The sequence below is a fragment of the Cetorhinus maximus genome, chromosome 24, assembly GCF_964194155.1.
Source record: "Cetorhinus maximus chromosome 24, sCetMax3.hap1.1, whole genome shotgun sequence".
NCBI lineage: Eukaryota > Metazoa > Chordata > Chondrichthyes > Lamniformes > Cetorhinidae > Cetorhinus > Cetorhinus maximus.
This window is the reverse complement of record NC_135902.1, coordinates 21630728-21645836: the sequence shown is the minus strand read 5'-3', so window position 1 is coordinate 21645836 and position 15109 is coordinate 21630728. Positions and strand designations below refer to the sequence as shown.

General features: G+C 44.5%; 1 protein-coding gene across 5 annotated transcripts in view; it reads left to right on the top strand.

The window, feature by feature from the left end:
* The window catches only part of itgb4 (integrin, beta 4), a 154546-nt gene that overhangs the window by 26325 nt on the left and 113112 nt on the right, over window positions 1–15109 (top strand). For all 5 annotated transcript variants that reach the window (XM_078570843.1, XM_078570845.1, XM_078570842.1 and 2 more), the window contains exons 7-8: window positions 6343–6514; window positions 9484–9747. In XM_078570843.1, coding sequence (XP_078426969.1) covers window positions 6343–6514; window positions 9484–9747 — 436 coding nt within the window. The remainder of the gene's footprint in view (window positions 1–6342; window positions 6515–9483; window positions 9748–15109) is intronic.

Genomic DNA, 15109 nt, shown 5'->3' with positions numbered 1-15109 from the left:
GAGACAATGGAGGTCTGCATCACGGTGCCCTTGTCTTCCAATGATCAATGGGGACTCCAGGTTCAAGGCTCACATCAATGAAAAGACTGCACTAGAAAGGTTGCACAAGCTAAATTCTCACCTCTGTACACTGTGCTCTTACCTTCGTCTGGCACCCCTGCCTCTCCGTGCCTGGTTGCACATGGGGTGTGCTGGCTCTCGAGCTCCAGGGCATCTTGCTCATGTCTCGAGAGGATTAGGAGGCTAGTGGTGTCTCCAGCTGTCCGTGACCTTTTTATATTGTTGTGGGCCATCTTCTCCTGAAACAACAGAGGAGCATTGATTAGTCCACTCTGTACCTGAAGCACCATTGCAGCCTGGCCAACCCCAGTTGAGGTGCACCTCACAGGGCACATCAAAGTTGTGGCCCTTGAGCTGTTAGACAATCAGCCAAAGCAGCCAGGGATCACCCCTTGGCCAGCTCCGGCATGACTGACAGTTAGCACTCAGACTCTAGCACTGCTGAGGTCCACAGGGGTATGGCCACACCTTAAAGTATTTGCACACTGACCCACGCCAACATGGTACTCACCTTTCCTGAGCACAGCAGGTCATTGAAGCGCTTCCAGCACTGCACCCAGGTGCGCTGCACCACATCATGGCTGCTGACCATTGTTGCCACCTCCTCCCATGCCCTCTTGGTGAGGTGCAGTGGCCTCCTCCTCCCATCCCTGGGACAAGGGTGTCCCTCCTGGCAGCCACCTCCGCCAGGTGTCCTCCTGTGAGGCACTCAATCAGAGAAGCCGGGGGCCAAGTGCCCACCTGACCTGCCCTCCCGCCTGCTGTGTCCAGCTGCACTCGGGTCCATAGTGTCAGCTCAGGGAATGTCCTCTATGGCAGCCTTCCAGGGGCTGCCTGGGCTGTTTTCAAAGCAGCCGCCGGGTGACCATTGGACCCGGTGGCCAACAGGCCCCCGCCCCCGCTCGGCCCTTCCCGTCCAATGCGGAGTCACGTTTCATGCTGGGTGGGCCTTAGTTGGCCTGCCAGCATGAAATCGCGGTTGGAGCCCGATTGCAGACAGCAATCCGTTTCGCAGCCGCCCTTGCCCTCAGTGTGAAGATGGGACTTCATCTCCACAAGGACTGTGCAGTGGCCATTCTACTGATACTATCATGGATAGATGCACCTACCACAGATAGATTGGTGAGGATGAGGTCAAGTATGTTTTTCCCTCTTGTTGGTTCCCTCACGACCTGCCGCAGACCATGTTGAGTAGCTGTGTCCTTTAGGACTCGGCCAGCTCGGTCAGTAGTGGTGCTACCGAGCTACTCTTGGTGATTGAAGTCCCCCACCCAGAGTACATTCTGCACCCTTGCCACCTTCAGTGCTTCCTCCAAGTGGTGTTCAACATGGAGCAGCTGAGGGAGGGTGGTACTTGGTAATCAGCAGGAGGTTTCCTTGCCTGTGTTTGACTTGATGCCATGAAACCTCATGGAGCCGGGAGTCAATGTTGAGGACTGCCAGGTTCACTCCTGGCTGTTTACCACTGTGCCACCACCTCTGATGGTGATGGAAGATTTTGGGATGTTTTTGTAAGGCATGATTCGGTGAGCTGCTGCCACTAATCTGTGGGTCTACTCTGTGTTTATTCTACACTGCGATACGGGGAGATAATGGGTGTGATATTGTGCTATTCCCATAAACAAAAATGCTTGAGTTTTGCCAAAGACCTTTCCGTGAGAAATAATGAGCAGAATTTTACAGGCTTTTGCCAGCGGACTTGCCAGTGGGGGTCCCGTAAAATTCACTGATGGCCTTCCTACTGCCTATCCACCCACCCTGACCTGTCAGAAATTTTACAGGGAGGCAGGTGAGGCCTAGGGCAGTCATCCACTCTCACCCCAGTTGACGACCTTAAGTGGCCAATTATTGAGCATTTAAGGGCTGCTTCCTGCGCAGCCATAATTTTGAGGCCAGCGGGAGGAGGTCAGGGACAGGCAGGCAGGTTAACATGCTCAGCCCTCAGGCGGGGAAGGGAGGTGCCTCCATCATTGGCCCCTTTCCTGATTGGAGCATTTCCCCCCCACCCCCATGATGCTCCTGCCCCTGGCCTTTCCAACATGACCTGTACCCCCTCACCCGGGCCTCTCAAGCTGTCTCCACCATGAGCCCTACGTACTTACCTTTGTCCTAGGCTCCCAGCACTTGGATCCGTGGGACTGGGTGCAGCCCCAGCTGTGACTATCTCTCCCAGTGATGCTACCAGGACTAGAGAGGTGGGACTTCCTCTCCAGATAGGGGAGGATGTTCTGCCTCCAGACAATTAATGCTGCACAGCAGACATCCCTGCTGATTTTTTTGGCAGTGAGGCTGGAAACCCCGCCATCAAAAAAATCCGGCCCTGTGAGACAGAAACAGGGGACCAACATCAAAACTGTTGCAAGTGATAGTGGGGGGAGAAATGTGCAGGATTCTCCTCATGATCGACGTGTATTTTATAGGCTATGGGGAAAGAACAGACAGTGATCTTTGTAAGGTTTAGGCTGACTATGAAAAAGGACAAAGAACAATCTGAAGTAAGAATAATTAACTAGGGAAATACCAACTTCAAAAGAATAAGAATGGACCTGGGCCAAATAAATTGAAGTCAAAGGAAACTGAGGGAAGTGAAAGTGGAAAATGCAGAGGCACTGGCCATAATTTTTCAGTCATCCTTAGACTCAGGGTGGTCCCAGAGGACTGGAGAATTGCAAGCATTATGCCCTTGTTCAAAAATGGTGGAAAGATCAACTAAGCAATCACAAACCAGTCAGTTTAACTTCTAGAGACAATAATTCAGGTCAAAATTAATAGTCACACAAACAAATGCAGGTTAATTAAGGAAAGCCAGCATGGAGTTCTTAAGGGAAAATCATTTTTAACTAACTTGCAGGAGTTTTTGAAAAGGTAACAGAGAGGGTTGATGAGGGCAATGCTGTTGATGTGGTGTACATGGACTTCCAAAAAGCATTTGATACAGTGCTGCACAACAGACATCTGAGCAAAGTTATAGCTCATGGAATAAAAGGCAGTAGCAACATATATATGAATTGGCTGAACAGCAGGAAACAAAAGAGTAGGATGTTTTTCATGCTGGATGAAGATTTGTAGTGGAGTTGCACAATGGTCAGTGTTGGAACTCATGCTTTTCCTGATATATATTAATGGCCTAGACCTTGGTGTACAGGGCATGATTTCAAAGTTTGTGGATGATACAAAACTTGGAAGAATTGTGAGTGGTGAGGAGGATAGCGCAGAACTTCTAAGGGACATAGACAAGTTGGTGGAATTGATGGACAGGTGGCAGATGAGGTCCAATGCAGAGAAGTGTGAGGTGATTCATATTGGTAGGAAGAATATGGAGAGATGACATGAAATAGAAGGTACTGCTCTAAAGGGAGTGCAGGAGCGGAGAAACTTGCGTGTGTATGTACATAAATCATTGAAGGTGGCAGGACAGGTTGAGAGAGCAGTTAATAAAGCATAGAGTATCCTGGACTTTATAAATGGGCTGGAATAGGGGTATAGAGTACAAGAGTGAGAAGGCAATGTTGAATTTGTATAAGTCACTTGTTCGGCCTCAGCTAGAGTCCAGTTCTGGGTGTCACACTTTCGGAAGGATTAAAGAGGGCAGAAAAGATTTGTGAGAAATGTTCCAGGGATGAGGAACTTCAGTTATGAAGATACAATGGAGCAGTTAGAACTGTTTTCCTTGGAGAAAACAAGGTTGAGAAGAGATTTGATAGAGATATTCAAAATCATGAGGAGTCTGGACAGAGTCAATAGGGGGAAAATGTTCCCACTCATGAAAGGATCAAGAATGAGAGGACACAGATTTAAAGTAATTAGTAAAAGAAGAAAAAGTGATATGAGGAGAAAATTTTTTAGGTAGAGATTGATTAGGGTTTGGAATACACTTACCCACCTGAGGGCTGAGCATGTTAACCTGACAGTGTGGTGGAGGCAGGTTCAACTGAAGCTTCAAAAGAGTAATTAGACTGTTATCTGAAAAGGAAGAGTGTGCAGGGTTAAGGGGAGAAGGCAGGGGAATGGTACTGGGTGAGTTGCTCATTTGGAGAGCTGGTGCAGACATGATGGGCCAAATGGCCTCATTCTGCACTGTGTGTTTATAAAGAGCTGGACTTTGTGGAGGTTTCTGAAGAAGGGATGTTGGGAGAGGCATTCAGAGGGAGCTGAAAATATTTGGATTAATATATTGAAAGACTGCACTACTGAGTGGGAGGGGAAAGAGGGGAGAGAACACATTGGGGAGAGTCAGGGTAGAGAGTACAGCAAGGGGAGAGCAGGGGAGGTGGGGAGAACAGGGAAGAGGGGGACCTCAGGAGAGAGGCTGGAATAGGGGAGATTGGTAGGAGTGTTTGGAAATTCAAGTCAGCAAGTGACCGTTGACAGAGAAATGACAAAATCCACAGGAGAGGGAACATAGAGGCTCACAGGAAAATATAATAAATGGGAATTATTTCGGGTGACTTCAGTCAAAGGATAATTTTATGATTCCAGGCAGCTGTCTGTTTGTATGAGTTACTTATTTATCGAAGACAGACAGCAGTAAAAACCATTGACACTAGGTGTGACCAAAACACACCATCAACCTAAAGATAAGGAAACCTTGCTGCCTCTTTGCTTCAGAAGGTCACACCTGAAAGTTTCCAGTCATATCTGAATACAAATAAGTTTATTATCATCGATATAGTCCAATAGAGTAGCAGACCAAAGCCAAGCAGGGTGAACCGGGATGAATGGGAGTATTGTTTGATTCACATACAGTGGAGACAGTGAGTCACAGATCCATGGGACACAGAACAAATTCATTGAGCAAGAGTTCAGAGTCTCCTTTCATGCTCATGAGAGGCTGGAATTAATCGTTTATCCATATATTTATCATTGAAAGACTTGCAGTGACTGCCTATTCTCAGAGGCTCTCTTGCTCTGTCTTTCTTCATATCTCTCCCTCTGTCCCCCTCTCTATATCTGTCTGTCCTGGTTTTTATTCTCTCTCCCTCCATCCCTCTATCCGTTCCTCTCTCTCCGTCCCTCTCTCTCCATGTTTCCCTCTATCTACAGTTAGAAATGTTTCTGTCTCATCTTTCCCTCTGTGTCTCTCTTTATCCCAATGCCTCCCACACTCTGCCTGTCACTTTCTCTTTCTGCCTGTCTTGGAAATTTCTCTCACACTCTCCATTTATGTCCCTCTCTACATGAACACATTTTCTTAAAGGACAATATTAAATAAAAAACTGCTGCATTTGTTCAATGAGGCTGTTATAGCGTAACCTCAACTGAGTCATGATCAGAGGATCATCCATCATGAGGTCAAGCCCCAGGGTTGACTCTGATGGAAATGGAGGGCAGCGAAGTGCCTTCTTATACTTACTTTGAGAAAGTGAGCTCCTCACTTCTGATTGGCCTAATTGATTCACCAAACCAAGTTCCAAGTTTGAAACTGAGGTATTGTTGAGTAACACATCAGAAGGCGATAACTGACACTGGTCTCTTTATTAAGCAGAACATCTACAAACTGTTTGATCAAAATTCAGATTCTATGAAAAATTAGTTTAATAACACTCAGATACATTTTCAACCAGTCTACGCTGAACTCAATCTAACACCTTGGGGGTGATTGAGGATTTGTACACGAAAAGGAATCAAACAGGGAAGCTGGGCCAGATAATGGTTGGTGAGACTAGAGAGACTGGGATTGTTCTTTTTGGGGCAGAGAAAGTTTAAGAGAGATTTAAAATAGTATTCAAAATCATGAAGGGTTTTGATTGAGTAATTAAGGTGAAACAGTTTCCAATGGCAGGAGGGTCAGTAAACAAATGACTCAAATTTAAGGTGACTGGCAGAATAACCAGAGGGTGATGAGGGGAATTTCTTTCTACATAGTGAGCCATTCTGATTGGAAGGCACTGCCTGAAAGGGTGGTGGAAGCAGATTCAATAGGAGCTTTCAGAAGAGATTTAGATAAATACCTGAAGAGCATAACTTTCAGGGCTAATGTGGAAAGGAGTCAGAAAGTATCACTGATTGGATATCTCCAGGAAAGAGCCGGCACAGGCACAATGGGCAGATTGGCCTCCTTCTGTGCTGTATCATTCTGTAAGTGAGACAGGTAGAAGTTAGCCCCTCTCCCCTCCCCTGCCAGGTTAGGATGCATGTTTCCTTTGGGACTGGGGTTACCTGTTAGACCTGGGTTCAAATCCCCAAATCCCATCTGGGATTCTGCTTTAGTTTGTGTCGTGGATGGTGGAATTTGTTGTAGCCAACTGTGTCACACTCCTGTCGGCTTTTCACCTGCTCCAGGCTCAAGACACCCTGGCAAAACAGTGACCCCCCATTCTCCTTCAAGAACGTTATTACTCTTACACCAGATGCCAGTTATTTCATCCAGAAGCTGAAGAAAGAGAGAATTTCGGGAAATGTAGATGCACCTGAAGGTGGATTTGATGCGATTCTGCAGGTTGCTGTTTGTAAGGTGAGTCCACTCGCTCTGGGATCCACTATGTTTTGATCTTGTCAGAGTCATTCCAACACAGAAGGAGATCAATTGGCCCATCATGTCTGTGCTGGCTATCTGAAGGAACAATTCACCAACTGCTATTCCCCCACCTTCTCCCCATTGCCCTGCACATGCTCCCTTTTGAATGCCTCGATTGAATCTGCCTCCACCACACTCTCAGGCAGTGCATTCCAGATCCTAATCACTCGCTGCACAAAGATGTTTTCCCTCATGTCGCCATTTCTTTTGCCAATTATCTTAAATCTGTGCTGTCTGGTTCTCGATCCTTCCACCAATGGGAACAGTTTCTCTCTATCTACTCTGTCCAGGCCCCTCATGATTTTGAATGCTTCTATCAAATCTCCTCTCAACCTTATAGTCTCCAAGGAAGACAGTTCCAACTTCACCAATCTATCTATGTAACTGAAGTTCCTCATCCCTAGAACCCTGGGAGAATAACCCCAGCTTCTCCGACCTAACCTTGTAACTAAAATTCCTCAGCCCTGGTACCATTCTGGTAAACAGGTGGATACATTTAAATATATTAAATGTGAGCCATTGTGGCCATTGGGGAAATATTTAAATGTTTCCACTTGAGGAGTCTCAGTGGGTTGAACGATGGTCAGAAAGGTCTTATATAAACAAAGCTGGTCATTCCCTGTCAGTATGTGCAGGGATAAACAGTGCAAAATGGAGTCAAAATTCCCAAAATCTCAAGCTAACACGACATGAACTGTTTTATGCTGTATCTAACCAAAGCTGTAGATGTCCTGGGAGCATTTGAGATGAAATTGGGTTCCCGGAAATGCCTCCCACTTTTGGTAGTTTTTATGAAAGTATGTTGTAATTTTTGCATGGTTTTACCCAGCATTAGTACTGTACCCCAGTGTTGGACAGTGACAGATCTATGCCCCCATATAGTGACAGTATGGTACCTGAGTATTATAAAGTGACCAACCTTGACATACCAGTACTGTACACCAGGGTTAAGCAGCTCAAATATTGGGCCATAACTTCCACAGAGTGGCAGTCAGTGTCGGATTGCCACTCTATGCCCAATTACTTATGTCAATTTTTTTCCAATGCTATCTCGCCCGATCTTCCGACTCAGGCCAGGCGAGATCCAGGTAGCGCTGCGCACCTCCAAGGCCCAGCGTCAAAGTCCAGCTCCATCGAAGAGAAGGAGGCCACGCCCCTTTATTTAGGGCACTGGCTGCTGTAAATCAGGTAAGTTAAAGGTCCATTGAAATTTAAAGGTCCTTGACAGGCCACGGGGAAGGTAAATGACTAAGGTAAGTGGATAGTTTGGGAGGTGGGGGAGTTGGTCGGTGGGTTGTTGGAGGTCGGGGTGTGATCAGTGGGGTGGTCGGAGGTTGGAGTTGTCAGGGGTTCGGAACACATTGGGGTAGTCGGTAAGTGGGAATTGATTGGGATGTGGTGGGGTCAGGGCTTTTGGGGGGTCAGGTCTTGGAAGGGTGCCAGGTCCCAGGCTTCAAGGGGTGGGGGTTGGGTCTTGTTCCCCAGGGAGGGGGTTCAGGTCTCAGGCCTTGGCTTGGGTGGGGGGGTTTGCAGGTAGGATCTCGGGCCTCGGGGGTAGGGGTCCGGTCTCAGGCTTTGTTGGGGGGTGGGGTTGGGCCTTGGAGGATGGGAAGTTGGATCTCCTGCCTCAGAGGGTGAGGGTCATGTCTCTGGTTCTGGGGCATGGGAGAGTCGGGCCTCGGGTGGGGTCTGGTTTCAGGTCAGGTCGGGCATGGCGTTCATGGGGTGGGGGTGGTGCGGAAGAGTCCCCTAGAGGGTGGGGGGAGTCCCGTGGGGAGATAGGTAGTTGGAGGTTGTGAGGAGTCCCCTGGAGGGTTTGTGGGTTGGGGGGACTCCCGTGAGTGGTGTAGTCAGGGTGGGAGGAGACACCTGGGTGGGTCAGGGCTGGGGGAGTCCTGTTGGGGGGGAAGGCAGTCAGGGGTGTGGGGGGAATCCCCTGATGGGTCGTGGGTGTGGGGGGAGTCATGTTGGGAGGAGGTCCCAATGTGGGGTGTACAATTGTCACCCAGAGTTAGAAATGGTTTTAATCCTTCTAACTTTTTATGGGTAACTATTGGTGTAACCCAGTGGGAACTATCTGAAGTTTGCGATTTAAATTGCATTTTTGCATTTTCGATCGTTCCCAGTGCAATGCACTTGCCCAGGGGAAGTTTGCACTTCTGGACTATTGCCATGCAAATCTTACCTGGGAACCTCCAATGGGAATTCCCCAGTGCATCTTTGGGATGCCCCACAAATACGCCGCTGGGGAGCTCAGAAGTTACAGGCCATTATTGTCAGATCCATTCAACCTGTGGCTGTGGAGATGGCTTTGAAATATCTGTACCGCCAATGACATTTGCTGATACCCTGCTATAAATGTGGACATGTAGGTTTCCGTGCAGCCCACTGCTGGATGTAAGGTCATTCTTTCATTAACATGCACTCCCAGAAACTGTAAACACTGCTCTGCAGATATCACAGGATCTGGCTCAGGCTGACAGCTTAAAAAGCTTCACTTTACTGAGCCTGAGAGTAGTGGTGAGCATATGAAGAGTGCAGAATCCACATTATGGGAATGTATTTTTTGTCAATGTATATTAAGTTTTCAGTGCACAGTGAGATTGTACTCCTGGATCAGTCTGCTCACATGGGGATTTACTCTACATAATCCATGTTTTTCTGTGGATTACAGGAGCCTATGTCCTGTTCTAATGTTAATGCTTTGCATTATGGCAACACTGAACCTACCATGAACCTCTTACAATGTTGCCTGGAGTATTTATTCATGTCCTGTTGTCCTCAAGGTGCATTATTGGATAGTCTAACCTGTTTCAAGGCTTCATATATTGCACTGTCTCTATGTAATGACACTCATTTCTGTTTGACTCATTCCTATCCTGAGCAGAGTATTCTAATGTTTGCAGGAAAACATTGGTTGGAGGAATCAGAGTACCCACCTGCTGGTCTTTTCCACTGAATCCGCCTTTCATTATGAGGCTGATGGCTCCAATGTCCTCTCTGGGATCCTAACACGGAATGATGAGGGCTGCCATTTAGACTTGACAGGCACCTATACTAAGCATACTTTGCAAGATTACCCGTCAATTCCAACTCTGATTCGTCTCCTCGGGGAGCAAAGCATTATCCCAATCTTTGCAGTTACCAACTACTCTTATTCTTATTATGAGGTAAGATGTTTACCAGGAGAAAACAGGGTAAACTTCATTAAACACTTTCCACAGGACATGTTGTATTTTACAGGGCATATTATACATTACATTACATTTACATGTTACGGTCCAGATAAGGACTGTTAACATTTAAAGAGAAACCTGAACACCATGTAATTAACTGACAAAATTCTGCCACGGGATTTCTTGCTTTTAAACAAAAACAAACGTTGTTGTATAGAAAAATAAAGTGAACAAAGCAAGCACCACTAACTTAACACTGTAGTTTATAACTATATGAATAACTATACGCCATGAAACCAGTTTTCCTTTTACCCCTCCCACCAAGAGTTGCCTTATCTTATGGAACCTTGAAGGTTCATTCACTTCTTTAGGGACCAACCTAAAGGTATGCCACAGCCTTCTGGAAATTACTTTAATTCTTCTCAGTATTCCCGCTTTTCCCCAAGGTCCAATATTTTATTGAGATCTTCCATTAGCTTTTTGCTGAGTGACCCTCCAATTTGTTTTAAAGACTTCACAGCTGTGGAATCTTCAGCTCCTTGTCCTGGCTGTTGCAGATACCCAACTGTTTTCTCACAGCCTTCCAAGCTGACCCTGCTGATTGCTTTCTGCCATAAAGCTCTGTGAAGACTACTGTAGATTTCTTCCCCTAGCTTCAAACTAGGCAAATGTTCCAACTTCTTTCCACCTCATGAATTCCAAACTGAGCTCAAGACCCCATCCGCATTCTGCAGGGCAAATGATGAAGTTAGTATGTTCTCTCTTAAGTGCAGGCCTGACTAACATTCATCACTTTTGGCTCTCCCAACCCAGTGAGCTGCAGTTTATACCAAACCAAAACTGCAACTGCTTTCTGTGGCAAAACACCCAGATAGCTGAAACAAAAGAACCGTTTAACCTCCGCAGCCATAAGACCATAAGACATAGGAGCAGAAATTAGGCCATTCGGCCCATCGAGTCTGCTCCGCCATTCAATCATGGCTGATAAGTTTCTCAACCCCATTCTCCCGCCTTCTCCCCGTAACCTTTGATCCCCTCACCAATCAAGAACCTATCTATCTCGGTCTCAAATACACTCAATGACCTGGCCTCCACAGCCTTCTGTGGCAATGAATTCCATAGATTCACCACTCTCTGGCTAAAGAAGTTTCTCCTCATCTCTGTTCTAAAGGTCTTTCCTTTACTCTGAGGCTGTGCCCTCGGGTCCTAGTCTCTCCTACTAATGGAAACATCATCCCCACGTCCACTCTATCCAGGCCTTTCAGTATTCTGTAAGTTTCAATCAGATCCCCCCTCATCCTTCTAAACTCCATCGAGTATAGACCCAGAGTCCTCAAACGCTCCTCATATGTTAAGCCTTTCATCCCTGGGATCATTCTCATGAACCTCCTCTGGACCCTCTCCAGGGCCAGTACATCCTTCCTGAGATATGGGGCCCAAAATTGCTCAGAATATTCTAAATGTGGTCTGACCAGAGCCTTATAAAGCCTCAGAAGCACATCCCTGCTTTTATATTTTAGTCCTCTCGAAATAAATACCAACATTGCATTTGCCTTCCTAACTACCGACTCAACCTACAAGTTAACCTTACAAGAATCCTGGACTAGGACTCCCAAGTCCCTTTGCACTCCAGATTTCTGAATTCTCTCCCCATTTAGAAAATAGTCTATGCCTCTATCCTTCCTACCAAAGTGCATGACCTCACACTTCCCACGTTGTATTCCATCTGCCACTTATTTGCCCATTCTCCTAACCCTAAATGCAAACTAATTAGTTTAACTTCAATACAACTCTTTGATTCCATAACCAATAAGAATAACTTACATTGCTAATGGAGTTTATGACCCTTTCTCCAGAATTTCTGTCCTTATCAAGGAGTTCCCTTGTTGATCAACTGCCCCAACCTCTTTTTATCTGGGAGCTACATACATAATTTAAATATTTAATTGAAGTAAGTGGGGACCCTCTGGCTCTCCTACAAGCCTAACGATAGGTCATCCATTGTTCAAGTGTTCCCACTGTCACCTCTGACCTTATAAATCAAAACTACCTTTTAAATGTAATAAACCCAGGCTTGTTTGAGTTGCATTTACATCAAAGTTGTGTTTACTAGTTTCTCAACCAATTGCGCCAGCTAATTGTCTTTGGTTAAAGCTTTAATTCCTAAAGCTAAGTTATATTCTAAAATATATAAATTATGGTCTAGATATTTACAACATAAGTTACAGGACATGCAAACTATGGGATATGTCGGATATTGCAGAACATGTTGTTTATTATAAAACATCTTGTTTTTTAAAGAGCTAGATGTGAAACACTGAGAATTAAAGGCTCACTCTCTAAAGAATTTGCATTACAGTGCATTTATAGTCTGTATTAAAGATTTAGTGTTCGGAAACTATGCATTATTAGCATGTGGTACAGTTTTCATTATAAGAAAATCCTGGCCTATAATATACACTATATCACCTCTGTAATATACACTGCTTCACACCCCCATAATATAGATTGTATCAAACCCTGTAATATACACTGTATCTGACTCCATGTAAGATACACTGTATCAAAAAATGCTGTAATAATACTGTTCACATTCCGTGTAATTTACTTTGTATCACACACACTCTTTAATATACACTTTTATTATGCCTTATGTAATATACACTGTATCACACACCCTGTAATATATGCTGCGTCATGGGCTCTGTATTGTAAGTTGTATTGCACTCAGTGATATGCACTGTATCACACACCCTGTAATATACGCTGCATCATGGGCTCTGTATTATAAGTTGTATTGCACTCAGTAATATGCACTGTATCATACACCCTGTAATATGCATTGTTCACATTCCCTGTAATTTATTTTGTATCACATCCCTTGTAATATACACTGTATCACACACTGTCATATACACTGCATCGCACTCCATGTATGTACACTGTATCACATTCCTTGTAATATACACTGTATTACACACTGACATACATATTGCATCACACTCCCAACAATGTAAACTGTATCACACACCATGTAATACACACTATCACACCCCACAATATCCTTCATATAATATGCATCATACACATTTTAGAGGTTAACACCATATATACTTATATAACACACCACACAGGGAGTCAGATACAGTGTACAAACGAGCATACGAACAAGGAGCAGGATTAGGTCATTTGGCCCCTCGAGCCTGCTCCACCATTCAATAAGATCATGGCTGATCTGATAGTAACCTCAAATCTGCATCCCACCTACCTCCGATAACCTATCACCCTCTTGCTTACAAAGAATCTCTGCCTTAAAAATACTCAAAGATGCTGCTTCTACTGAATTTTTAGGGAGAGAGTTTCAAAGACTTATGACCCTTATGAGAGAGAAAAATTTGTCTTACCTTTTTTTAAACAGTGACCCCTAGTTCTAGATTCTCCCACAAGAGGAAACATCCTTTCCGCATCCACCCTGTCAAGACCCTTCAGGATCTTATATGTTTCAATCAAGTCACCTCTTACTCTTCTAAACTCGAGTGGATACAAGCCTAGCCTGTCCAACCTTTCCTTAAAAGACAACCCGCCCATTCCAGGTATTAGTCTGATAAGCCTTCTCTGAACTGCTTTCAACACATTGCCATCCTTCCTTAAATAAGGTTACTAATACTGTATACACTACTCCAGATGTGGTCTCACTAGTGCTCTGTATAACTGAAGCATAACCTCCCTACTTTTTTATTCAATTCCCCTCGCAATAAATTATAACATTCTATTAGCTTTCCTAATCACTTGCTGTACCTGCATATTAACCTTTTGCGATTCTTGCACTAAGACACCGAGATCCCTCTGCACCTTATATCTTTCTCTTTTATTCTTCCTGCTCAAATGGATAATTTCACATTTTCCCACATTATACTCCATTTGCCAGATCTTTGCCCACTCACTTAACCTATCTGTATCTTTTGGTAGCCTCCTTATGTCCTCTTCCCACTTACTTTCCTATCTAACTTTGTGCCATCAGCAAATTGGCAACCATCCCATCCATCCCTTCATCCAAGTCATTCATATAAATTGTAAACAGTTGAGGTCTTAGCACTAATCTCTGTGACACACCACTCATTACATCTTGCCAACCTGAAAAAGACCCATTTATGCCGATTGTGTTTCCTGATAGCCAGCCAATCTTCTTTCCATGCCAATATGTTACCCCCTATACCATGAGCTTTTATTTTCTGCAATAACCTTTGATGTCACACTTTATCAAATGCCTCCTGGAAATCTAAGTACAGTACATCCACTGGTTCCTCTTTATCCACAGCACATGTTACTTCCTCAAAGAATTCCAATAAGTTGATAAAACATGATTTCCCTTTCACAAAACCATGCTGACTCTGCCTGATTACCTTGGACTTATCCAAGTGCCCTGCTATAGCTTCTAACATTTTCCCTATGACAGATGTTATGCTAACTGGCCTGTAGTTTCCTGATTTCTGTCTCCCTCTCTTTACGTTTGCTATCTTCCATTCTAATGGGACCTTCCCTGAATCTAGGGAGTTTCGGAAAATTAAAACCAATGCATTAACTATCTCACTAGCCACTTATTTAAAGACCCTAGGATGAAGTCCATCAGGACTTGGGCACTTGTCAGTCCACAGCTCCAACAATTTACTCTGCCACTTCTGTGGTGATTGTAATTTTCCTGAGTTCCTCCCTCCCTTCCATTTCCTGATTTATAGCTGCTTCTGGGATGTTACTTGTATCGTCTATAGTGAAGACTGATGCAAAATACCTATTCAATTCATCTGCCATTTCCTTGTTTTCCATTATCAATTCTCCAGACTCACTTTCTATAGGACCAACGCTCACTTTGTTAAAAGCAAAAAACTGCGGATGCTGGAAATCCAAATCAAAAATAAAAATACCTGGAAAAACTCAGCAGGTCTGACTGCATCTGCGGAGAGGAATACAGTTAACATTTCGAGTCCGTATGACTCTTCAACACTTTGTTAACTTGTTTCTTTTTAAAATATTTATAGAAACTCTTACTATCTGTTTTTATATTTCTGGCTAGCTTTCTCTCGTACTCTTATTTTTGCCTCCTTATTAATCTTTTAGTCATCCTTTGCTGTTCCTTATATTTTGTCCAATCTTCTGGCCTTCCACCTACCTTTGCATAATTATATACTTTTTCTTTAAGTTTGATACTATCTTTAACCTTTCTAGTTAACCACAGATGGTGTGTCTGTCCGTTGGATAGTGCGTGATATAATGTACTACAAGGACTCAGATACAGTGTATATTCAGAGTGTGTAATATAATGCATTACAGGAAGTCAGATACTTTGGGCAGAATTTTC